At 39.3% G+C, this 24,437-nt stretch overlaps 1 protein-coding gene across 1 annotated transcript; it reads left to right on the top strand.

Annotated features, from left to right (window-relative positions):
- The first annotated feature begins 566 nt into the window (after nucleotides 1–566).
- On the top strand, nucleotides 567–24,365 carry CEP152 (centrosomal protein 152). Its single transcript, XM_069866692.1, has 27 exons — nucleotides 567–594; nucleotides 2,267–2,389; nucleotides 3,085–3,185; nucleotides 3,439–3,505; nucleotides 3,725–4,069; nucleotides 4,536–4,701; nucleotides 5,439–5,579; nucleotides 6,182–6,321; nucleotides 6,618–6,818; nucleotides 8,250–8,397; nucleotides 9,622–9,713; nucleotides 10,475–10,638; nucleotides 11,059–11,263; nucleotides 12,038–12,151; nucleotides 12,277–12,407; nucleotides 12,594–12,722; nucleotides 12,869–13,004; nucleotides 13,547–13,726; nucleotides 14,250–14,522; nucleotides 14,994–15,125; nucleotides 15,405–16,055; nucleotides 17,618–17,783; nucleotides 21,366–21,447; nucleotides 21,534–21,640; nucleotides 22,404–22,560; nucleotides 22,828–22,931; nucleotides 23,172–24,365. Exons 2-27 carry the CDS (start codon nucleotides 2,303–2,305, stop codon nucleotides 23,732–23,734), a joined length of 4,782 nt encoding a protein of 1,593 aa, XP_069722793.1. The 5' UTR covers nucleotides 567–594; nucleotides 2,267–2,302; the 3' UTR covers nucleotides 23,735–24,365.
- The last annotated feature ends 72 nt before the right edge of the window (nucleotides 24,366–24,437 follow it).

Here is a 24,437-nt window from a genome sequence, read left to right as displayed (position 1 = left end):
CCAGCACCCTCCTCTCCATAACCTCCTTTCAGGTAGTTGTAGAGAGCAATGAGGTCTCCTGGGCCACTGCTGGCTCATGTTCAGTCGCTGTCAACCAACACCCGCAGGTCCCTCTCCTCCAGGCAGCTTTCTAGATAGACTTCTCCTAGCCTGTAGCACTGCACAGGGTTGTTGTGCCCCAAGTGCAGGACCACCTCCCTGGGCAGCCTCTTCCGGCGCCCGATGACCCTTTCTGCGAAAAACTTTTTCCTGATACACACTCTGACCCCTCCCTAGCGCAGCCTGAGGCCACTGGGGAGATGCTGGTACACGCTCCAGCTTTCGCGGCCGTGAGGCCCAGCCTTGACCTCCCCAGAGCGTCTCTGCGCGCGTTGCCAAGCAACCGCCTTGGCGGTGCCTCCCCCCCCCCCGCCCCACTTCCGGCTGCGCCGGAAGTGGGGCGGGGGGGGGGGGAGGCACCGCCGTGGCGTCGCGCCCTCAGCCAATCGGAGGGCCGGGCGCGTTCCCGCGGCCGCGCGCGCTCGCGTTCGAACGAGCGGCGGGCGCGCGCCCGGGGCCCACGCGGAGGAGCCGTGGGGGGAGGAGGCGGCTCAGGTGAGGCTCGGGGGGCCGCGCTCTGCTCCCGTCTCCTCTCTTCCTCTCCCCCTTCCCCCCCCCCCCCCCCCCCGCAGGCGCTGTTCGCGGGCTGCACGGGCGCGTGGTTGCGGTGTTAGGGGTTGGGGTTGTTCAGCCTGGAGAAGAGAAGGCTCCGAAGAGACCGTAGAGCCGCCTTCCAGTGCCTGAAGGGGCTGCAGGAACGCTGGGGAGGGGTTGTTTACAAAGGCTTGTAGTAATAGGACGAGGGGGAATGGGTCTAAACTGAAGAGGGGCAGATTTAGACTAGACCCGAGGAGGGATTTCTTCACTATGAGGGTGCTGAGGCCCTGGCCCAGGCTGCCCAGGGAAGCTGTGGCTGCCCCATCCCTGGAGGGGTTCAAGGCCAGGCTGGATGGGGCCTTGGGCAGCCTGGTCTGGTGGGAGGTGTCCCTGCCCATGGCAGGGGGTTGGAACTAGGTGATCTTTAAGGTCCCTTCCAACCTGCAGAAAAGTCTTATGAGGAGCGGTTGAGAGAGCTGGGGGTGTTTAGCCTGGAGAAGAGGAGGCTGAGGGGAGGCCTCGTTGCTCTCTATAACTACCTGAAAGGAGGTTGTGGAGAGGAGGGACTTGGGCTCTTCTCTCAAGTGACAGGGGACAGGACAAGAGGGAATGGCCTCAAGCTCCACCAGGGGAGGTTTAGGCTGGACATTAGGAAAAAATTCTTCACAGAAAGGGTCATTGGGCACTCGCAGAGGCTGCCCAGGGAGGTGGTTGATTCACCTTCCCTGGAGGCATGGGTGGATGAGGTGCTGAGGGGCATGGTTTAGTGTTTGATAGGAATGGTTGGACTCGATGATCCAGTGAGTCTTTTCCAACCTGGTGATTCTATGATTCCCACCAGCCTTGAGTGTCCATGGGCAGGTGGGTTCTGTAAAGACAGGAAAGTATATGACATGTTATGTTTCTTAACTTGGGGACAATGCCCTTGTGAAACTTGCCTGATACTGAGTGAAGGCTCCAGCAGGTGCTGCACCTGCACGCTCAGACTCTGTAAAATCAGTCCTTTCCCATTCACACCTGCCTGTTGGGTGTATCCCTTCATCAGGGAGTAACTTACCTTGCAAATAAATGTGGGCCAGCGTTTATGCACCGTAGCTTACTGTGAACTCGGTGCAGACAAGTCTGAGCCTCTTCATTAAGTGGTTAAATGTGAAACCGACATGATGCTTCTCCTGTTTCCATGACACTTACCCTATTTTCTTATCACAGCCTTATCTAAATGCACAAGCAGCAGCATACTTTCAGTATTTAGGGCAAAATATAGTTATACTGCAGAAATAAATGAAGCAAGATTTAGAAGTGGATGTAATTATTAGTACGTATCAGTCTTTGTATAGCATACAGTGATAGAACTTGAAAATAACGTGTGGTTGTAAGTGACAATGATTTCATAATGTCTGCTTATGAAAAGCACAAATGATCTGTTTTAAATGCTAACCTCTTAGAAATGAGTAGCATTGAATATGCTAATAAACAAGAGCTCAAGTGAATTATATAGATAATGTGCAATATTTGTTTCAAAAAATATTTTTTTGTGTATGTTTGGTTACTTAATTCAATACAGAGGGTGGTACTTTTTGGTCCCCTCCCTGCTTTTCTTCATGTGTGATGCTTTCCTGTCTTGTGGTAGGTTTTGCTGGATATTCAAAAACCTCATTAGAAAACAATGTCCATTGACTTTGATAGTGGAGCTCTACAAACTCAACATGAAGATGAAGACTATGATCAAGAGGATTATGCAAGAGAACAAGAGGTGAAAAAGAACAAATTATTTAATCTGAACGCTTGTATATCTGTCTTCTTCCACTTTTCTTTTTAAATTTTTTTATAAAAATTATGATGTCTTTGTAGGAGCAGAACAGAGTACAGACTGTGCTTTGCTAGAGTGGTATAAAAAGTGAAGAGGTACTGACATGCTGTGTCTTAAGAGTCTTGCAACATTGTGTGTGGTGTCTGGAAGACTGTTATTCCTTGCTGATATGGTAGATGATATGCAAAAGGCTGATGTCTTTTATTTCTTGACAGCTTTCTCGCTTATTGCAAATACTTGGAAAGCAATAGTTCTCTTTCATTTGAAAGTTTTGAATGTTCAGACCTCTCTTGCCTGGGATTTATGGAGGAAAAAACTTGGCATGATTAGTTTGCAAATCATTCTTCAAAAGCAGTCTGTGCTGGGACATGTCTGTCTGGTAGAATTTCCCTTTCCTTTTTTGGTACAGCTGTTTTGTTAAGAAGGGTTTGCCAGAAAAATCGTTAGGTTGTTACTCTAATCTGTTAAGCATTCTGTGGTATAACTCTCTGTGAATTCTGGTGTTGTAAACTTTTCAATGGAGGAAGAAAAACAGGTTTTTGTGCAAGGGGCTGGTTTCACCCGTCCCTCTCTTTGGACTGAACTTGTATGCATTCTTTTGAAAAAGGATATAATGAATGTTGTTTGTTCTGTTACAGTTGCAACAACTATTGACAGACCTTCCCCATGATATGCTAGAGGACAGTGGAGACCAGCTCTCCAGCTATTCAGACTGTAGCATTCACGAGACTGAAGAGCAGTAAGGCATTTTGCACCACTTTTAATTGTTTATGTTGTGCTTTTGAGAACAGAGCGAAATTTGATCTGATAAAGTGTGTAAAAGCAATCCAAGGGGAGCTGTAGTGCAGTTTGCAGTATGGTTTGTGTTCCATAAGAAACAAACCAGGTGTCACTTTATTTAACAAAGAGATGGGGTTTTTTTGTTTGTTTGTTTGTTTTTTTAATCCCCCTGAAATTTTAAGTACGTAGTTACGCTGTTTGTCTTTCTCCAGATCCCATGAACCTGGGAATCATGATGGAAGGTGGAATGATCATCCATTGCTAAGTGATCCTCAAAATGTGAGAGCAGTGATGTAATCAGTAGGATGTGCTTGTTTGTAATAACATGCTAAATATTATTTAAATTCATTAGAGAAATATTTTTCATGTAGGTGATGTGTTTTGCTATTCATTTGAAGTATTTCTGATTTGAGGGATGGTAACCTGAGAAAAGGGAAGGATGAGGGGGAAAAATCTGTGTTTTGAGTGAGCAATTCTGAATGTCTTATCCATTCATAGGGTTATGAACAAGAGCAAAATCTGTACCCTGAACAATTCTTGCATGACCAGCAAAGTGATCGTGTTGAAAAACACGGAAAGAATTGGAATGGCCTACGTAATGGTGAAGAGGAGAGACATTTATATGACATTAAAGAAGATTACTATGGCCAGAACAGTCAAGGGGATCCTGATGATGTGTATCTTGGTGGAGATGAGTTTAATGCTCCAAGTTGCTACCAACAGAACAATGTCTATCATCTTCCAGAAAACTTCATGCCATATACAAATGGCCATAAATCAGAATTTAACAGTCAACAAAGTAAAATACTAAATTTTCCAGATGCTCCAAAGGAACACGTTAAGGTATTTCAGATGCTGATGTGATTTCTGCCTCTTTTGGAAAAATTTTCACAGATCTTTAACTATTGGTAGTAATATTTCTAAATGCTTTCAGTCTTTTATGATCTGTTTAAACAGTGATGGGAGGCTTCTGTAGTCTTATTTTGCATGCTAAAACAACAGAGTGTTAAATAACTGGATTTTCATATGTGCATGGTTTCGGGGTTTTTTAATTTAGCTCTTGTTTGCTAGGTAGAATTCCATGAGGTAAAATGGTGGTTGTTCACTTCAGTGTGTGCTTACTCTACTCCTAAAGTGGAAGCTTTCATGAAAATTTGTTACACTTAAAGGGTGTGCTGGATTCAAGCCTGAAAATGAAGAGCTCTTGGAGCTCTCACTGTCAGCCTGTGAAACAAAAAATATTTTTGTCAAACAAGACTACAATTATAATTTTAATTTATTTCCTCTTATGTGTGTATTGTCACAACAGCAGTTTGTTGCAACTGATGTGCGTGGCCAGTCACCAGAGTCTTACAAAGTAACTTATAAACCATACCAAAATGGCATTAATCAAAAAATTCCAGCGATGCAAGAAGGAGCCAGGAGAAATGAGGTGTTTGAAGACTCGGAACAGGAATTCTTGGGCGGTAATGAAAGTAAGCGTTTGCTGATTAGGCTTGTAATAAGTTTGTGTGAGAAGTCCACTGGAAAACAGCGACAGAAAAACTGTTGATTTCCGTAGATTTTCAGTAAGAGGACAGTTAAAAATATGTTGATGTCTATGATCTTTTGTTTTGCTCCAAGCTTACATTTTAGTTTGGTTTGGTTTTTTTATTTTCCACTTTATCTAGAAATCAGCTCTCATTTGGTTGATGTATATGAGTTTCAGGCTATTAATAATGCAGTTTTGACTGGTGAGACCGAACAAAATTATTTCTGAAGGCTTGATCTTAAGTCTTGCTTGCACTTTGTATCATTTCTGATAGTGGAAGATAATGACTAGCTCTATCTTAGGAAACATACTTTGCTTGGTGCCATGTTGGGCTTTTCTGTTAGGTACATTTCAAATAACATAACTACTTTGCTTGTTAGGCGTCTTGAAAATTTATAGTTGCCACAAGACTGTGTGAATTCACAACACGTAAACGCTTGTCTGGGCTTGCTGTTAGGTTTGAATTGCATTGGTAGTTTCTACAATTCTTCAGCCATTGCTACCAGAGCAGCTCAAGTGATGTGAATCAAACATGAATTAGAGACTATGTGATTTTGTGAACTAACAGTGAATTTGGCACTGTATGAAAGAAGTGTCTTGAGGCAGGAATTGCTTACAACCATGACTGTCTTGGTTAATTGACTGTGCTGACTTGTCTGTATGCTATTTGAAATTTGGCAGATGCTTCAGAAAATATGCAGATTCTTCAGCTTCAAGTTCTAAATAAAGCAAGAGAGAGACAATTGGAAGAACTTAACGAAAAGCTAGAAAAGAGTGCACAGCAGATTAGGTATCTGAATCATCAGCTTTCAATGATCAAAGGTAAAATGTTTTTGTACAGATCTCCAGTTCTTATATTTTATTCATATGTGGCAAATTTTTATTCTGAAACTTTGCTTTAGGTGGTGTCTTGGTAAGTAATGATCACGTTTATAAACTTGATCTGGGATTATGCAGACCTAACTGTCCCTCAACATTGTTTTAAAGAAAATTCTCTGAATCAGTGCCTGACTGCATAACTGTCTTAACTTCTGTTGCATTGTCAAGACCACCATTTTATTCCAGAGTCCCCATGTGCCAGCCATTAAAAACACACAAAAAGGAGTTGTGAGCTGAAAGAATTTAGAATGCAAAAGGAGCAAAGGAGGTGGAAAACTTCAACTGTCTGCCATTTTGCTGTGTTTTGGGTCTTCCTCCAGGGGAATTATTTTGTTTCTCTCTTTAAGTGGTGTAAGGGATGATGCTGCTTCCTAGTGCTGACAGAATGGGGCTTGTTTTCACTGAATGTTTTTGCTGTGTCTGAGTATGAGACAGCGAGCCCATAGCGAATGGTTCTGTAGCGCAGGGGACCTCAACAGTCACGTTCCATGAAGTTGTTGGGTGGCTGGCCATTTGTCTCACACAATTATTATGTCTTTCTCAAGATGAAAAGGATGGTTTGGCTGTTAGTCTTCATGAGTCTCAGAAACTCTACCAGGATGGAAAGGAACGGGAAGTGCATCTTGAAGGTCAAATAAAGGCCCTTGAAACTCGGATTCAGACTCTTACTACCAATGAGGAGCAGGTACTCTAAATGTATTTAACCTGTTAGCTCTAGAAGATCTCCACAGTTATATTTGTGGTGCATTTGCATTAAACATAAATGGCAGTCTCTTGAAACACTGTTCATGATCATTGCAGAAGCTGAATATGTAATGAATGAATAGGATGCATTGGTGGAAAATAGCTTGCATTGGAATCCAGGCATTATCTGGAGATTTTTAGCAGCTTTTGCACAAAAAATGCTGAACTGATATACAGAATATGGAAACTAAAGTGAAATGTATGTAACTGGGAGCTACTCTAATACTGTTCCTGCAGATATTGAAGCAATCCAAAGTGGCAGAGGTAGCCATGGAAAGCATGCAGAAGCAGCTGTTAGAACTTCAGAGATCAGATGCCCTTCAGCGAGCCAGGGAACAACACGAGGCCATTGTTTCAGCGCTTAAGCAGAAGTATGAAAAGCAAGTATTGTCATTAGAGCAGAAACTTGATACTACAACATCTGCACTCCGAGACGAGGTGAGGGATTCTTTTAGGATGTTAAGTGCTGTATTGGAGAGGCTGTAGAGCTCCCCATGTTTCTTAAACTGCACTTCTTGACATATAATTCTCATAGCTCCTTCTGGAAGTGCTAAGCAAAAAGACAGGAAATGCTACATGAACCTCAATATTATGAGGCAGACGTGGTATGTTTTTATAAATATCTCCAGGCAGTTGTGAGCTCAGATTGTGTGTGTGTGTTCATAACAGATGCAGAGGAGGCAGGAATTCATTGTCTTAGTTTCTCTCTTGAGCTTTCATTCTGTGTGCAACCTCTTTTTGAAAGAGTACTGGCAAATAAATCTGAGGGGAAAAGAAAAAGAAGTAATTCAGAAATTATGTGATATTTTTTCTGCAAGAAAAGCTGTTTATTAAACAGTCTGTCACCAGGCTTTAGTCTTAAAATGATCAAGGACTCCTAACTGCTGAGCAATCACTTTATTTTAGAAGTACAGATTTAAAAGGAGGGAGAAGGGGAAAAAAGTCTGGCTTTAAGATGGAGGTTGATATGGATTGTGTCATAAGGTTATAGAGCTTATTTTAATTATTCTACCTGATATGTAATAAGAGTCTGTTACTGTACTGGAAGTATTCAAGCAGTGTAGTCTAGGCAACCTTAATAAATTATCCCCTTCTTTCACATAAAGGAAATGGAATTAAAATTACTTTAATTCTGAGCCTATAATTCTTGTCTCAAATATGCATAAAAAATGAGTTGTATGCTTGCAGAGGTAACTAGCTCTTGCTTGGAAACAAGAATGCACTGCTAAATTTCTGTCTATTAGTACTGCAACACAGCTTTGCCTCTACTGCAAAAAAAGTTTTGTGATAGTGTGTTTAGAGTATTTAGGGATAGATCTGTTTTTGAGAGAAAATAGAAAATTTAAAAGGTGTAAAGACGCGAGATACAGTGCTCCTGGGTCTGTGTAGGTGACTGACTAATGCCATATGAAGGTGTGCTTTGTACAGCATGTGAAAAAAGTACAGTTCCCCTTTTGCAGAGCATTGGAAAGTGCTAGCTTGGCTTAAGCCTACTTAAACCATATTGAGTTAAGCTCAGCCTTAATATAAATTATGGAGGCTTGATTTTGCTTCAGGAGACTGTGATTAATTACAGGGGGTAGTCTGATGTGCTGAAAACTAACTGCCCGAGGAAGTATGAAATGGTTCACATCCATATATGTTTCTATACAAGTATACTTACTGTTTCCTGGTGATAACTTCGTTGAGAGAGATGACTTCTCAACCAAGGGTAGTATTTGTACAGTAATTCATGTAGCTGGCCTCTACCTCTTTAGGTTTCTGATTCTTTTTCTCCTCCCTCTTGTACATATTGAGTCCTTCTATATTCAAAGCTGTCCTAGATGGCTGGGTGTTTGTAACATGAGTAAAAATAATCTCTCTTCCTAGAAAGAGCTTTGCAAAAATCTAGGAGAGCATGTTAAGCAACTTGAAAAAATGCTGGAAGAAACAAAATGTGAAAAAACTGAAATAATCAATCGACTGACAAGAAGCCTAGAAGAAAGCCAAAAGCAGTGTGCTAACTTACTACAAACAGGTCAGCCTTTAACTCATACTTTCTTTTCTTGCAGAAATGGCTCCAACTTTTTTAAGTATGTAATTGCGCATCTAAATTCCTGTTGAAATGGAGTCAACATCAAGCTGAATGTGTACTACACTGTTTCCTATGCAGTGTATTAGTCAGACCTAATGAAGCTTAGTTGCCTAGGCTGAAGTGTAAAAAACCAGTAAAAATAAAATAAGTCATACCTCTCTGCCCCACCTAAAAAAAACCACCCTCAAAACCCCGAACAACAGTGATTAAACTATTTTTATATTAATTTTGTGCTGTGTAAACTTAGGTTTGGACTAAATAATGGCCTTTATGAGCAGGCTGCTTATTTTTGTTAGGCGTTTGACTTGAATTACCATCCTAAATCAAAATCTCCATAAGAAAATAATTGTTTTTGTGACTGGGAACTGGTATATCTGGAGGAAAAGCATGTGAAATACTCTGCTCTTTATGTATTTGATTTGTGCCTACCTTTACACATTGAATTATTTTCATGGAATCCAAACATCTTAACTGAACAAAATGTCTGTCTTCCTGGATCATAATTTAAGAACATGTTCTGTTTGAGAACTGAAGTAGTCTGGAAGAAAAATTTCTCTAGAGATTCTGAGTGTCAGGATAGAGAACGCAAAAAACCATATTGAATCTGTGTTCTGTGGTAAACAAGTAATTATAAATTTTAAGAAGTGCACCTGCCAGTTTAAGAAATGCCATTTTTTTTCTGTGCTATATTCATCAAATGTCTTAAATCAGTAATAAGCTGGTAAGCTGATGAAGGTAAATGTTTCACCTGGGGAGGAAGGTGGTCCTGTTCCTGCTAAACTTCTGGCACAATTGCACAAGCCCATTTTTATTTCTGGTGAGCTACAAGAAAAACAAACTCTTTGCACATCTTGCTCCTTATGGTGTTTATTTTAAAGCCACTAATAAAAATTCTGAAAAAGATAAAGCCGCCAAACTTTAAAACAAACTCCAGTTTGATTTGGAGACCTGTAGTGTTTTTCACCAACTCAGTTCACGCAAAAGTATTCTTGCCTCCCTTTTTTTTTTTATTTTCTGTTATGATATCAGGGAAATAGAAACAAAACTAAAGCCTATTATCAGAATCTACATTGCTATTTTGAACAGTGATCTTTTTTTTTTCAGATTGCATACTCTTTCTTGCATATTTATGACTTCCTCTTGTCTCCCTTTTCTTTCCTGCAATAGGCTCCATGCAGGAGACAAATCAGTTACGATTTCAATTGCAACAGGCTCAGTCTGCACACCTGATAAGCAATAACATGAACAAGGCTTTGCAGGTAAACTTATTTCATTAAATATTTTACTGTTTTGGTTTTAGAGGGGGTGGGCATTATAGCTAAGAGGTTGCTTAGTTGAAACTATTTGTTGATGAAACAAGCTCATCTTCTTTCACTATTTCATCCCCCAGTGTTGTATGTTGGACTTGTTTTTTCCCCTCTTTAAAACACAGTGAGTTATATGTATTGGCACAAATCTGATACACATCTATCTAACCTGCTTATAGAAAATGAAAAACGTAAATTCTATCTGCTGGGTATTTCATAACTTAGACTACAGGGATAGTTGGAGATGTGTTCTGAAATTTGCCTTTTATCGGCAAAAGGGAATGGAATATATTTGACTCAAACTGCTTAAGTAATCTTGGAAATTATGCATCCTGATGAGTGCTAATGTAATAGGCTATTTTTCCTTCTATGCACTTTTCTGTTGTCATCCATTTTACTATACAAGAGCAGCAGGAGAAAAGAAGTAAAAACAAAAGAAATAATACTTCATATGTGAACTATAATATGAAGAATAGAATATACTGAACAAGAGAAAATAATTTGTAGTTTTAACATATGCTTTGCTGGAGGTATCAATAGTGATAGTGTAAATAAATAAAACTAATGCCAGATTATTCAAGTAAGTATAGCTAAATACAACTATATTTAGAAATAACAGTTCTGTGTATTTGTTTTCTTTGGAAGAGTTGTCATGGGCCTGATTAGTTTGCTTGAAGTTTCTCTGCTTAGTTTAATATTTTTATCTCTTCAAGGAAGAATTAATGGAACTGAAGGAAGAAATCTCTTTGTATGAATCTGCTGCCAAGCTTGGAGTATTTTTGAATGATGCAGGTGGAGAGCTGCATGCAAATCTGAGTGATTCCTATGTCGATTTGGGAATTAAGAAAATCAGTGGGAAGAAACCAAAGTTCTGCAGGTATTGAGTGATTCTTACTGAAAGAAAAATCTAAAATCCTCAGGAAATTATACAGGTGATGTGTAAAAGATGATCTTACTGGATCAACATGTAGTATTCGGTAGAGATTGGAAATACTGTTTGTATTGCCAGGTAATCTGGGAAACAACTGATACCATAAATTGGATGCCTAATAGCTGCTTAGATGATCTTCAGATTTTATAGGGACTGTGTTGCTGTTCCTTGGATTATTTTCTGTACATTAATTGCAACTTGATGAAAAAGCATATGGCTTTTGTATTAGTGTTCTCTTCTTTTTACTGGTACCTCTTATACATCTGTATTTTTGAGCATTAGTTGCTCTTCTCTTTGCTGATGCCACCTTTCAGATAAATGTTTGTTGTCTTTTAACTATTGAACTGGTTATGTCTTCCCTAACAGTGAACTGAACAGAGACATCGTTAAAGAGCTCTCTAAAGATGAAATAATTGCAGAATTAAAAGCTGAGTTGGAACGTTTGTTGAGCAGTAATAAAATGAAGAGAAGCCAGATTACTCGATTACAAAATGATCTTAAAGATTGCCAGAAGACATTAGAAGAATACAAACAGTTGTTGAAAGCAGAAAAAGCATCGAAAGGGTCAGAGGTTTGTTCTTTTATACTTTTTTTAAAAGTAAAGATGCACTAGATTTTGGTGAATGAAACCAACATTTATATTTCTTATGAAAATGGACCAAAGAATTTTCTCACAGCTAAGTATTCATAGCAGCTACATAGATCTGTCTTTGATGTTAAGGAAGGTAACTTGGATGATCCATTGTTTGTATCTTTGAAAAAGAAACAAACAGAACAGCAGAACTTGGGCAGCGTGAGTGTTACTAGGTGAGTTCTGATAGGGTGCTTACTTGCTTGATAGCACGTAATGGCCATTCTGTATTTCTCAGAAGTAAATTTGATTGCGGAAAGTAGGTTTTCTTTAGCCAAAATGACCTTGTAATTTTGCTGAGAAAGCTGATATTATCATTAGGTTATACAAATGGAAGGTTAAACAGATCGCCGTCAGAGAGCATTCACTATGTAATTTGATCAACAAGGAATATCTGATATTGCCTCTCTCTCCACCTTAGCTCTATAAATTCATCAGACTTGTAGCATCTGCTCTTGTAATCTATACACTGTGACTTGGATGTGGGAGAGGAATATAATATGGTTGAGAAGTGTGCTCTCTCTGACGATAATAGTAATTCAGCTTGCAAACACATCGTGTGTGTGCTGATTTAATCCTTCATGATGATATGAGTTTCAAGAATTCATCTAGAATAACAGTGCAATAATTTCCTTTGTGTTTTGTGGTTTGTTTTTTTTTTTCAAGTACAAATTTTTTTGACAGCTTTAACATCTTACTCTTGTTTACTTTTAGCCTGTCACAAATTGGAATGATAGTATGGTGGCCAGTCCTTCAGCCTCTGAGACTCTTAAGGAAGAAGTTTTGAGACTCAGAAAGGCTAATGAAGCTTTGCTGCAAGAAGTTGAGGTAAGACAGAGATGGTGCTTATCCCTGGGAAAAAAAACACCACAAAAAAAACCCCTCTGTGCTAAAACTTGCAACTAGAAAAGATTGTGTACAACCCGCCTATTACTTTACCTTTGTTTGTCCAGAACCATAGTTTGACTATTAAAGAACTGAAAGAAAATGAGGAAAAACTGAAAAGTTTAAATCAAGATCTCTGTTCTCAGATGAGAATGATGGTTCAGGATTTTGATCAGGATAAACAAGAAGCCATTGACAGGTAAGTTTGTTAACTCAATTTAGTTCTATTTGTGAAATTTTAGCCTGCACTTATGATCCTGTACCAGCTATCTGGTACAAGAAGAGGTCAGCATTAGAAACCTAGTTTCTTACTTACGGAAGAGTTGAACCCCCTTTAAAAAAATGGAAGAAACCTAGGCATTCTTTTCCTTTCTTGAAATTTTAGGTGTGAAAGGACTTATCAGCAACATCATGAGGATACAAAAGCACATTTTGAGAAAGATCTTATGGAGAGATGTGCTGCAGAAAAACAGCAGCTTATTCAAGCTTATGAAGAGACAATGTCGCAGTTAAAGTAAGACTTACCATTTTTTCCACTTTTGCCTAAAGTTTTGTATTTCATCTCTGGCCCTCAGTGCTAGTTACACTTCTTTTGTAGAACAGACTTGCTGTCCTGTGAATGTAAAGACTGATTGATAATAAATAATCTGTCCTGTGAAGGGCTAACATAGAGGAGCTGAACAGAGAGATGACTACGGTGAAGGAATGTTACATTGGAGTCTGTGGGGAGAAGGATGCCTTGGAAGCTACTTTAAGGCAGAAATTTGAGCAAGAGCAGCAGCTGAAAGAAGAAAAGGTACTAACGGAAATGCCTGTAAACCGTATCATTTCAGACTGTTTTTAAGATGTAATATGCATAAGCATTTAACTTTGTAGATGTTAGGGGGAAGGTACTTGGAAGAGATGGCAGCTGTATTAGAAAAGGAATGTGACCTATTGGTTGTTAAATTAACCTGCTGTTGTATTCTGGGGTTTAAAATATTGTAGAATATTTCCAATAGCTATTCACTTTCACATAGTCAACTTCCTAATTTTGACTCTTGATAACTGTCCAGTCAGCAGTGTGAGGTTTTATTTGTGAGACATTTTCCAAAAACCTCAATGACAATACAAGCTTTCTTCACAGAATCGTTTAGGTTGGAAAAGACCTTTAGGATCATCAAGTCCAACTATAAATCTAACACTGCCAAGTCCACCACTAAACCATGCCCCTAATCACATCTGCATGTCTTTTAAACACGTCCAGGGATGGTGATTCATGTATTCTTGTCACTTTGTACCAGACCACTTTATTATCCTTCGGAGAATATATTACATTTATTTATTTATTTTTCCTAGCTCAAGAAACAGCTACTAGAAGAAAAAGAAAACTCTCTTAAGCTTCTGAGGACTGAACTTGAAGAGAAGCACAGTAATTCTATGATGGCAGCAAAGAGGCGGTGGTTGAAAGAAAAAGAACAGCAGGTTGAAGAGGAAATTGCACTAGCCAAAGTTCGTTGGGAGAAGGAAGAAAAAGAGGTGTGGAATATAGACCAGGGCAGGTTCAAATTTTTTTTTCTTCGTCTGTTTTTCTACATGGAAGTTCTCCTTCTGAAAACAGACTTATAAACTCTTATTCTGCCCTTTGGGGTGGCTTTTAACGATCTGTCACTTTAGGAACCTCTGAAGGAGTCAGTATGTATTGCACATGCTTAAGGTTTTGGACACCCCCCTGTTGTTAAGTGACATGCAGAATGTCCTGTATGTTGAAGCTGGTAATATGCTGGAGTTTTCCACTCTGATACCTGAATGAGTGGTTATGCTTTCTGTTGTTTATATTATCGTATAAAAGTTCTGTGTGTATCCTATCCCATAGAAGAAATCTGTGATGTTAAGGAAAAACAACTTGTTCTCCAGCAAACTGCTCTCTAAGCATAGATTTTCTGTTTTCCTGTTAGAGGAGATTATTGTTGTAAATAGAGTTTTGTTTGTTAAATACCAGTGAAATTCGAGCTATTTAGACACTAGGGAAATTTTCTTAAAAAATATTTTTTTTCCCTAGAACAAAGAACAAGTCTTTGCAAAAATAGAAAGAGAATGGCAAAGTAGGCTGGAAGAAATTAGAAGAACTGTAGTTGAATATAATGACTGCAGCAGCCAAACTGACCAAGTGACAGTTGTGGATGAAGCTTCAGCTACAGAGTTAGAACGGATTATTGAAGACCAGAGGCTGCAGATCCAGAAGGCTCTGAAAGAAAAAATGGCCTCTGAGGAGGCCTTTAAAGAGTTTGAAATAGAACTGGAAAATAAATACCGTAAAAATCTTACCAGCCAGGTAACAAATAATTGTTCTGTCTGCCTGGAGCCTGTAAAACAGCCATGTGCAACTAAGTCACCTGAAAAAAATGTATTCTCTTCCACTAACTTTCTGCTTAGTGGTTGACATTTGCTATATGAGAAATATTTTTGTAAAAAAAAAAAAAATGTTCTGAATAAGCCATAGCATTGTGTTTTCTAGCTATTAATTTTTAACACAGTTGGACAAGTTTTGCAGTCATTTTAAACAGAGCTGAGCAGAAATTATTTAGAGTTGATACCGTTTTGTTAAGAAAAATAAATTTAATATTCATCATTTTGGTATCATTTTTGCATTATTAAATGCATCAGACACTGCTGTCTGATTATTTTAATTTCTTTAAACATAAGCAGACAAGCTAAAGTCTGTTCTTTCACTACTACATAAAAATAGTAATAAAAATGTATTCGGTGGTGGTGACTGAAGTAGGGGCTTTTTATGTTCTTATAGGTAGATGCAGCTTTAACCCAAGCTCGTGCCAGGTGGTTGCAAGAATTAACAGATCTCAAAGAATACAAAGTAAATCTAAAGATAGAACAAGAAAAATGGGAAAAAGAACACGAAAAGACTGCAGCAAAGCAGGTAGCCCAAAATACTTTTATATAAGTATTGATAAACTCTTCAGTCTCCCAGATCCCATATATTGCTGAGGAATGAATGCAGGCATAGGTGGGGAATCATTAGGGAGAAATGTTTCTAGTGTACCCTAGTTCTGATAGGGGCTTTTTACTTATGCAGATTTATATTTTATTAAATAATTTGCAAGTCATCTCCAGTAGATTGATAATGACCCATGGTTATATTTTATGTATATATAAATGTATGTATATATTCCTAGTGACTGTGTTCTATACTCACCAGTTAGCCCTAGTTCTCTCAGTTGCTGAAGAGAAATGGAAAAAAGAACATGAGAGTACAGAGAAATCTGGACCAAGAATTAAAGAACTTGAAGAAAAGGTAGTTTCTCTCAAGAGGGAATTGGAGCTAAAGAAAGAAGAAATCCCTGCAGCTATCAAAGCTGAACTAGCAAAAGCTCGTGCTCAGTGGAACAAAGAAAAGCAAGAAGAAATCCTGCAGATACAGGAGCAAAATGAAAGAGACTACCGATCTTTCTTAGATGATCATAAAAACAGAATTAAAGAGGTACTTGCAACAGCGAAGGAGGATCTTGCAAAGCAGAAGAATGATCTCTCCATTCAGAAAGAGGCAGAAATAAAGATATTGCTAGATCAAAAGCAGCGAGAATGGGAAGCTCAGGAAACAAAGAGACTGCAGGATGAAATTAATCTGTATGAGGAGAAGACTCTGACTGAGCTCCAGTACTTGTTGTGTGAGATCCACGAAGAACTAGTCAAGTGCACACATCGTAAGCATTCTTGGAAGGATGAGTGTTTTGACACTCGTGTTGAATTAAACCCTCAGTGCAAAGACAAACTGAAGGCTTGCTTACAAAAGGCCTACAGAACCACAGTTTACACAATTCTGGAAAATAAAGAGCAAGAATGGAAAGAGGTAATATTTCTGTGAATTTTAACTGCCAACCCAAAAAGGGATTTGAGAAGTCAGGCTCATACCTGTCTTCTCCTAGGATAAAATATGTATCTAGGAGAATCCAACTTTTGGGTTCTTTTGTAACAACAGTTATCTAAAACTGTCAAAGAGGGCTCAATCTGCCATTAGCAAGTGAAAAGGGAAAGGATAGGTGTGGCTTTGACACCTTGACATCTTTAAAGAGGAGAAAGCAAGGTTAGGAGTCATTCTTTATGCCAAGATTTGTAAATTAAATAAATGAATCCACCATCATAAGTTTGGGAGCCTGTTGAAGGCTCCTTGTGACTTCTTGGGTGGCTTGTATCATTAAGACCCAACGTAGATTTTTGCATAGTTGCTTTTTGTTTGTAATGTGATTAGACAGGAATCATGGATCACGTTACTCAGTTTCATTCCCCTTCTGATAAAAATAAAGATGAAAACAGTCAATCCTTTTTTGCAGATTATCTGTAGTAGAACTGAATAAATGATAAATTGATCCATCTTGGGAATAATACTTCTGCTTAACTTACGGCTCTAGGAAATCCTTTTTAACTCATCTGCCCAATGAGGGGAAACAATGTACCCTCTCTTAGAGGAGTTTAGGGGCTATGTAGAATTCTGTCCAAAAGCTTCTGTTTCTGGGTTTTTTTGACAAGTTACTCTTTTTGCAGTGCAATGCAATCTAAGGTTTTGTTATAGAGAGGATCCCACTGGAAGTGGCACTGCCACCCATCGTTTAGCAGCTGGGGAATTATCCAAGAACAGAACAGAGAAAGAAACTGTCTCATTTTTCAAGAAAAAGTGTGATGGGGAAAAATTAGTATGAAGTGATTTCTTATGACAATGTCACACTTTTTTTTTTTTTTAGTGGTAATATGTTTCTGTTCAGGAAGTGATCTTTTAAACTAGTATTGCTGTGGTAAAGAGAATCAGAAGTTTTTTTCTTATGCCTAATGCACCTTCTGTAATAGATGAATGTCCCTCAGTAAACTGTTTTTAATATGCCTTTGAACTCCAAAATGTTGGTTGGCTTGAAGCACCTAATTTAGTGAAATCTTTGTAATTTCTAGTAGTGTCCTCTCTTATGCTACCATAATAACAAAATAGGAGTTAAATTTTTCTAGATGAAGTTTCTGTTCCTCTGCTACCCATAGTAGCGCAGAAGCTCTAAATGGGTCCAAGCCCATTTTCTGCTGGTTATATATGCCTTTTAGAAAACAACTTACCTCCAACTATTCACAGATGCTGTTTAGTTCAGTAATCTTAAAGGATACTGACATTTCCAGAATAAAATTTAAGGTAGCCAGGGATTCTGCTGCAGTGAAGTACACAAGGTAAAACTTCTCTATGCTAGCGTACATGTTTTCCTTCCACTTTGAACTGCAATCTACAGTTCTTTTGTGAGTTTAAAGCAGCTGTGTTACAACTTCTAAAGCTACTTGGTGGCCAGGGTTGCTTGTTTTTACTTATTACTTTAGGATAGTGTGGAACACCATTTTTTGCTATGCATTGGGTTTTCAGGAACTGTTTTTCAATTGCAGAAATACGAAGCGCTACTAACTAATGTGAATAAAGCAGCATACTGTTGCCTGCAGTGTGGTGAAGGAGAAGCTGGAGACAGGGCAAGACCTGCTGTGCACAACGTTGGACACCTGTCAGAAGTGCTAAGAAGGCAGCCACCCTTGCAGGAAACTGGAACAGACAAAGGTATTCGGTTTGTTTTTAATCTAGGAGATTGTGTGCCATCAAATTAATCTTCTTAGTAGCAGTCTTTAGTAGATGTCTGACAGATGATTCTAATACAAAGTTAGTTAATTAGTGAATATTTGGGTGATAAAGGAAGATGCATTTCTTCTGACTGTGAGGTCATTTGATGTTGCACAAGATTGTAGTATGTTAAAGTCACAAACCATGCAACAAAAGGTACTGGTCTTCAGCTTACTGATTTGATGCTAGGCTCTGAGGTTTGATTTTATTAAGTGCTAGTAGCTTTCTGCTTTTGAAAGCCGTTCTTCAAGAGTGAAGAAAGCTGCTGTATGTGCTGCAGGTGTAAATACTCTGTGGGTGTTGTGGATGTGAACACTAATACCTCAGGTGTAATAGCTCATAAGCAACCCAGTGTTGATCATGATGAGCTGGGTATGTTTTAAACTGTCTTGTATACGGAAGATGCTAAGTCAGGGCTTTGATTATAGTTATACAACTTGCTCTTGATATTAGACAAGACAAGGAAGTCTGCATTCATGTAAAAGATATTCTTGCATCAAGGGTTATACCTCACCTGGCATGGTATTTTCTCTGATTCTTTGGATCAAGAATGTAGTTGAAAAAATGTGAGTCACTGGGTGATTTACTTGAGCATTGTAGCTCTTCCCAAAATTGTCACATGCACGATGGCAAAGCTGGAGGCATTGTAACTGGGTAAGAACTTCATGGGAGGCAGAGAAATCTCTGGGGCCTTCTGTTTAGTTTGAGTTCTTACGCAACCGAAAAACATAAAGCAAGAAAACCCAAGAGAGTGTTTGGCTCTATGCCTGTAGTGTGGCTTGAATTCCTTCAACACCAAAATAACAAACCATTTATTAACACAAAACAATACAGGCAGCAGAGCTCTTCTGTCTCTAGAGCTGCCAGTCGTGGCTACAGAGAGCAGCCATTGCTCGCCTGGAAGTAGCCCAGTCTTTGTGAATTTTTTAACTTAACTATACTCAGCCACATGTGGGGCTTCCCAGCTGGAAGAGTCTCTCTCAGCTGACTCAAAAACACTCAGCTTGACTGTTGCATTTTTTTTCAAGGGGAAAAAAATATTCAACCTACAAGTCTTGTGTCACTGACTGGAAACTCAAATCATCACTGATACAAGTGCATTGAGACTGTGAGGGCCCAACGAGTTGTTAAGATGTTGCTGCACTTCTGTAACAGGGTTTCAGCCTCTTGTGATTATTTTAATTAATCTGTTGTATGCTTTCCTAGCAAGAGAGAGATTAAGTAGAGCACTGGAAATAGTAGGGTAGGGCTTGATTCCTTTTTTGGTCCGGTGGTTGATGTATAACTTTTAGCAATGACTGTTACAGGTTAGAAACATGCAAAAACGAACCTTGGGTCTCAGGAAGGTTTTTGCTGTGAACGCTATTTCCAGGAGCACTTGAAAAGAAAGCTGCAGATAGCCCTCAAACATCTTCAGCTTGCTGTGAGGGACAATGAAGTTACAGCAGAGCAAAACCAAGGTTAGCATTGTTAGTCATCAAATAAAACTGAGTAGATCTGCCTTGCTGGCTGTTGCATCATTTAGTTTTCAGTGGATAGAAGGGAGGTGTGTGTTTACTTAAAAAAGCCCAAAACAGCCCCCCCCAACCCCCGCAACCAAAAAAAAAAAAAAAATCAACAAACTGATCTTCCCTTCCCTGAGAAACTCTTCCAACTCTCTTGGCTTTAAACATTTATTATTGCCTTAGTACTCTTGTGTGTATCAGGAAAAGACTAGAAGAAAACTGAACACGTAGCAGATACTCTTTGAATATGGGTACATGTGGATCCTGTTGCCTGTGAGGTTTATACAGATAAAGCATGTGTGTGCACATAGACACGTATACTTACATGTGTGTACAAGCCACAGAGGTCTTTAGCTGTCTCCTTTGGAGCTGTACTGCCTCTAGAGCAGGGTGGCCCCAAAATCCATATCACCTCCTGTGAACACTGAACTTCCCCTGAGACTTAGCTGCAAGTTTATTCAATTTGCAATATTATCTGACTTGATATTGATACTTGTTTTATTGTGGATGCTGCAGCGTTATATACCTCTGTTGTCCTTTCAGGATAATAGCTTCCATCCTTTATAACTTTATTTAACTTTGTAGAAGTCTCTGGCCATAGTAAAATCTGGACAAATGAGGATGAAACCTTGCAGTAAAATGTATCAAAATCAAAGGCATATTAAACTCCTTTGCCATACCTGTCACTACTCGTGCACTTGAGTCTCTTTATGGGCCCTGCATGTAGGCTTTTCACCCAGAGTTCATATTGATTCATCTGTCTCTGGTAGGAATAAGAATTTCTGAGAGGATTTGTAGGAGGAAAGCTTGCTCTGCTTTGTTCCTGTACTCAGGAACTTTTTCTTTCCTATTTGAGTATAACATGCCATATTGAGCACAGTTCCCATTCAGCTGCTAACTGAGGAACTCTGTCCCCTTATTCAGCTGTACTGAAGCCAGCAGAGGTCTTTGTTTCAAGCAGCAGAACAGAGAGAATTATTTTTCTCTGAAGGAAAGCATGCCGGTGACTGTGCAAGAAAATAATCCTCCCTGGAGTGTTTTAATCAGTTGAAGCTGTACACAATAGCGTTCACAGAATTTTTTTAGGCTCTCCTTAGAGCATGGCAGTGATTGGACTTGTTGACGGCCCTGGTTCAGGACAGGTCTCAAACTGTGTCCCGAGGGTCAGTAGACCTGTAGAATTGTTCGAGCACGCCTCAGCAAAAGGTCACTGGGGACACGGTAAGCAGGTTTGGCAAATGGTCAACTTGGAGAGAAGAGTTGGGAGGTAGTAGGTGACTTCTTAAAGGCTGTGGTTTGCGTGTGTTGTGTGGGGTAGGTTTTTGTTTTTTTTTTTTTTTTTTTTAATGAAGAATCTGTTGCCTGCTGTAATAAATTTTGTGCTCAGTGAGATGAGTAAAATGCTCTATGTTTGTAAAGGAAAGGTTATTGCCAGCTCGCAGATGTATGAGCAAGACCAGGTGAGTTAAGTTGCACAGATTTGCATAATGTTATTCTGTGCTCTTTTGTTGCAACTATATAGCATGTAAACTTCCTTGGGGACTGGAGGAAAGATTGAAGCATAATAAGTTGTCTGTAAATGAAAACAGAGGCTACTGCTGTTGTGAAGATCATCACGGATACAGCTCTCAAATGCTCAAAATGAGTTTTGGACCTCAAACTGAGGATCTCTGAAGGCCATGACTTGTTTCTCTCTATACTTCAGGATGGTGGCTTGGTTTTTACATTACTACATTATCTCTCAAGCTTTGCCTCCAGCATGATGTTAGTAATGGCATATGAGGACTTTAATCTTATTTAATTACCATATGAGATGACTTTTTTATTCAGGCTTCACTGAAGCATATTGTGATCAATTCCTCTGTGCTTGTTACCACAATAACTCTGCGTTTGCTGATGACACTTTGTGACATTGAGCTCTTATACCAGAGACGACAGTTTATGTAATAACTTCTGGTGAAATCAAGTTGAATTTAGAGAAGTGCAGTGAATTATGGTGCATCTATTTTTTTTGTAGGAAATGAGAAGGTTCTAGAAGCTCTAACTGCAGAAAACTCAGAGGTGAAGACTAGACTGAAAGACCTGGGAACACCATCAAGGTATTTAAATTAGATGAGCCAATTTTTTTTTTTTTTTTAAGATACAGGCTGCTTTTCTTGTGCAGTGTGACTTACGTGCATTTCAGGTCACTGTCAAAGGGAGGCGTCTCAAAACCTTGTACATCCTGTGACTCTCTGAAAGGGCTGGAAGAAATGCGTGCTCAGTACATGAAAACTGTGAGCAAGATTAAGTGTAAGTACTAAAATCTTAGCTAAAGTTAGGAGAGCAAAATAATTTACTTGGTCACTTTGTCCTCCTTCGGCCAACTTGCACGGGAATCTCATAGCCACATTGTGTGAGAAGTACATTTTCCCTTCTTACTAGAATCAATGTGAGAAATAGATTTGTCACGGTAATCTTAGCCAAGATCAGTTGAGATGAGTGAAGCCTTGTGATGCCATCCTTGCTTTGTTGCACTGTATTATGTCTTCTAAAGTGGTAAGGTGTATTTTGAGATCTGCTCTTGTGTCTCCAGCAAAAAACGCACCTTCCCTGCAGCTTGTTCAGAGGTAGAATCTGCTTTTCTCTTGTGCTGTATCCTGCCTCTGGCTTAATCAGTAACCTTCTGGCCGAGGAGAGAGAGTTAAGTGTAGTGCCACGTCTTACTTGAGTGCAGCAGGTCCCCAAACGTCTGCTGCACAGCCATCAAAATTCCTAGACCCACATTTTACCAGCCAACATTCCTCCCAAATCCCTGTGCCTAGTGTTTTCTGTTGCTGCTGAAGATGCAGAATTGGACAGCTAAATCCCTGTCTGATGCTTCGTATTGCCCTTCTCTCGTCTTCAGTGGCATTTATCCAGTAGGCAACGCTTGGCATGAGGATTTGCCTGGAATGTTGGCAAGTAAATCCAGGCCCTTGCTGACTTGCTTCAGGTCTTCTAGACAATCCCAGTTTGTGGTATTGGCTTTTTCTCCCTCTAAGGGAAAACTGGTACTAATGAAGTGTGTTTGTAGGTGATATGCTTTGTTATATCCGTGAAAGTAAGGAGCGAGCCGCTGAAATGATTAAATCAGAGGTTTTAAGAGAGCGCCAAGAAACTGCACGGAAAATGCGCAAATACTATTTGACCTGCCTTCAACAACTTCTTACTGATAATGGGACATATGAAGGGTAAGTTCAACTATGTTTGGAAATTACTGTTGGATTTCAAAGAGACGTGTAGACATTGGTCAGGTGTTTGTCCACCTTGAAGCAAATGGTGTCTGAGCTGAAGTTTTGCCAGTCTGCTTAGACTGGTGTGGAGTCACTGCTGAGCAGTCTGGCTTCTCAGTATCCTTTAACTCTCGCTGACAGTACCTTGAAGAAAAATGCAGAATTGAAAAGGAATTACCCTTAAACTTTATTTTCTTTTTTTCCATGTTATGCAATTCTTGGCAGAGCTGAAAAGAAAATAATGAATGCTGCCAGTAAGCTTGCTACAATGGCTAAAGGACTTGAAACGCCTCTTCGACACATTCCCCATAGCAAATATGCCCGCTCAGGTATTTTGGAATCTGTAGTTGTTCTTTTGATCATATTGATTTAATGCAAGTAGTAATGAAAATGCAGGTGGAAAGTTAAGTACTACTTATTTATAAGCTTGCCAGTAGAAATGTAAATATATGCTGCTTATTTTGACAATGCTTACAATTCTTCTTTAAAACAAACAAACAAAAGAACCTAGTTTTTCTTCTAAAATTGATGTTTTCCTCATTAATCTATTTTCTCCCTTCCTCTCCTAGCTCTCCTCTTGAATTCTGAGCTACCACCTGGAGCTGAGTACTCAAAAACAGATCGCACGCTTCAGACTAGGTCAAACTACATGGAAAGCAAATCATGTAGTGAAAGCGTTACCAGGAAAGCCAATGATAAAGTGGTTCCAAAACACGTACCATATGACTTGAGAGAGCAGTTTGATGCAATGCAGACTGAAACTCAACATACACTTCATGAAACAGAGACTTCAGATATTCAGAACAGGAAAAATTCCCTACATCTGGATGGTGCTTCAAGAGATGATGTTCTGTCAGAGTTGTATTCAAACAAAGGTGGAAAAAGAGAAAAATATGGCCCCACTGTAAATGTAGACGAAGGACTCCTGTGTGCTGCTAGTAATATGGCACATCAGAATACTCTTCCATCTGTTTTTCAAGTAACATTAGAAGATACATGTACACCCAGCTCTACGAATGGCCATAACGTCTCTGGGCCAACTCATCACAGAGTTAAGAGCAAGAATGAAAGGATGGTCTTGAAAGAAGATAAAATGTATCCAGTCACGTGGAAAATGGAAAACCAAATCTAAAAGAGCTCAGGAATTTTGTTTTTAAGAAACTCCAGAAAGGGATGAAGGAAGTTGCAGTGAATGGAGTTCTGTGAATGGAAGCCTGCATCTGGAACGTGGTGATAGGCCTTTCTTGCATCCTCAACAAAGCTAAACTTAATATAAAAATAAATTCTATGCACACATCTGTATATACAGATGTATATACAGATGTGTGCAGTGTTCATCTAAGGCAAAGCCACTGTAACTTGTGGTAGTCTTTTTAAATAGTTATGGAAATCCCTTCAGAGCTCAGTTAGAGATGTTTTAGGATTTGTTTGAAGTGTTTTAATTGTCTTTGAAGGGCCCTCTGTAAACCTTTGTTCCTGTGTCCGTAATAAAAGCAAAAATACTTGAGTTTTTGAGGGGACTGATGCACTGACTACTGCCTGATGAGCAGAAGACCTCTATTTAGGCTTAACGGCTCCTTTATATACGCTAACTAGCAAGAGTGGTGTTATACAATTGGCTAAGAATTAACTGTTCACGACTTCTTCATGCTGCTTCTTCTCTCGGCCAAGGTCTTTCAAGGACAGCCTCCATTTTCCTGTGTCCTTCAGCTTGCAAAAACCTTTACAAGTTTTTTTTTTCAATAAATTATTTTAACAAATCACGTTTAATGTATTTGTCCCTTTCGTACAGCAAAATAGCTTGAACTGGCCGAAGAAATGTATAAATTAGAATA

Source organism: Phaenicophaeus curvirostris, chromosome 12 (genome assembly GCF_032191515.1).
Source record: "Phaenicophaeus curvirostris isolate KB17595 chromosome 12, BPBGC_Pcur_1.0, whole genome shotgun sequence".
NCBI lineage: Eukaryota > Metazoa > Chordata > Aves > Cuculiformes > Cuculidae > Phaenicophaeus > Phaenicophaeus curvirostris.
The sequence above is the reverse complement of the archived record's forward strand: the minus strand, read 5'-3'. Positions and strand labels throughout refer to the sequence as shown.

Excerpts from the sequence above, each read along its gene's own strand:
- CEP152 (XM_069866692.1), top strand. The coding sequence starts at position 2,303 with ATGTCCATTGACTTTGATAGTGGAGCTCTACAAACTCAACATGAAGAT. Across the intron at positions 16,056-17,617 it reads AAGAGCAAGAATGGAAAGAG|AAATACGAAGCGCTACTAAC; the intron begins GTAATATTTCTG and ends TTTCAATTGCAG. Across the intron at positions 21,641-22,403 it reads AACTGTGAGCAAGATTAAGT|GTGATATGCTTTGTTATATC; the intron begins GTAAGTACTAAA and ends GTGTGTTTGTAG.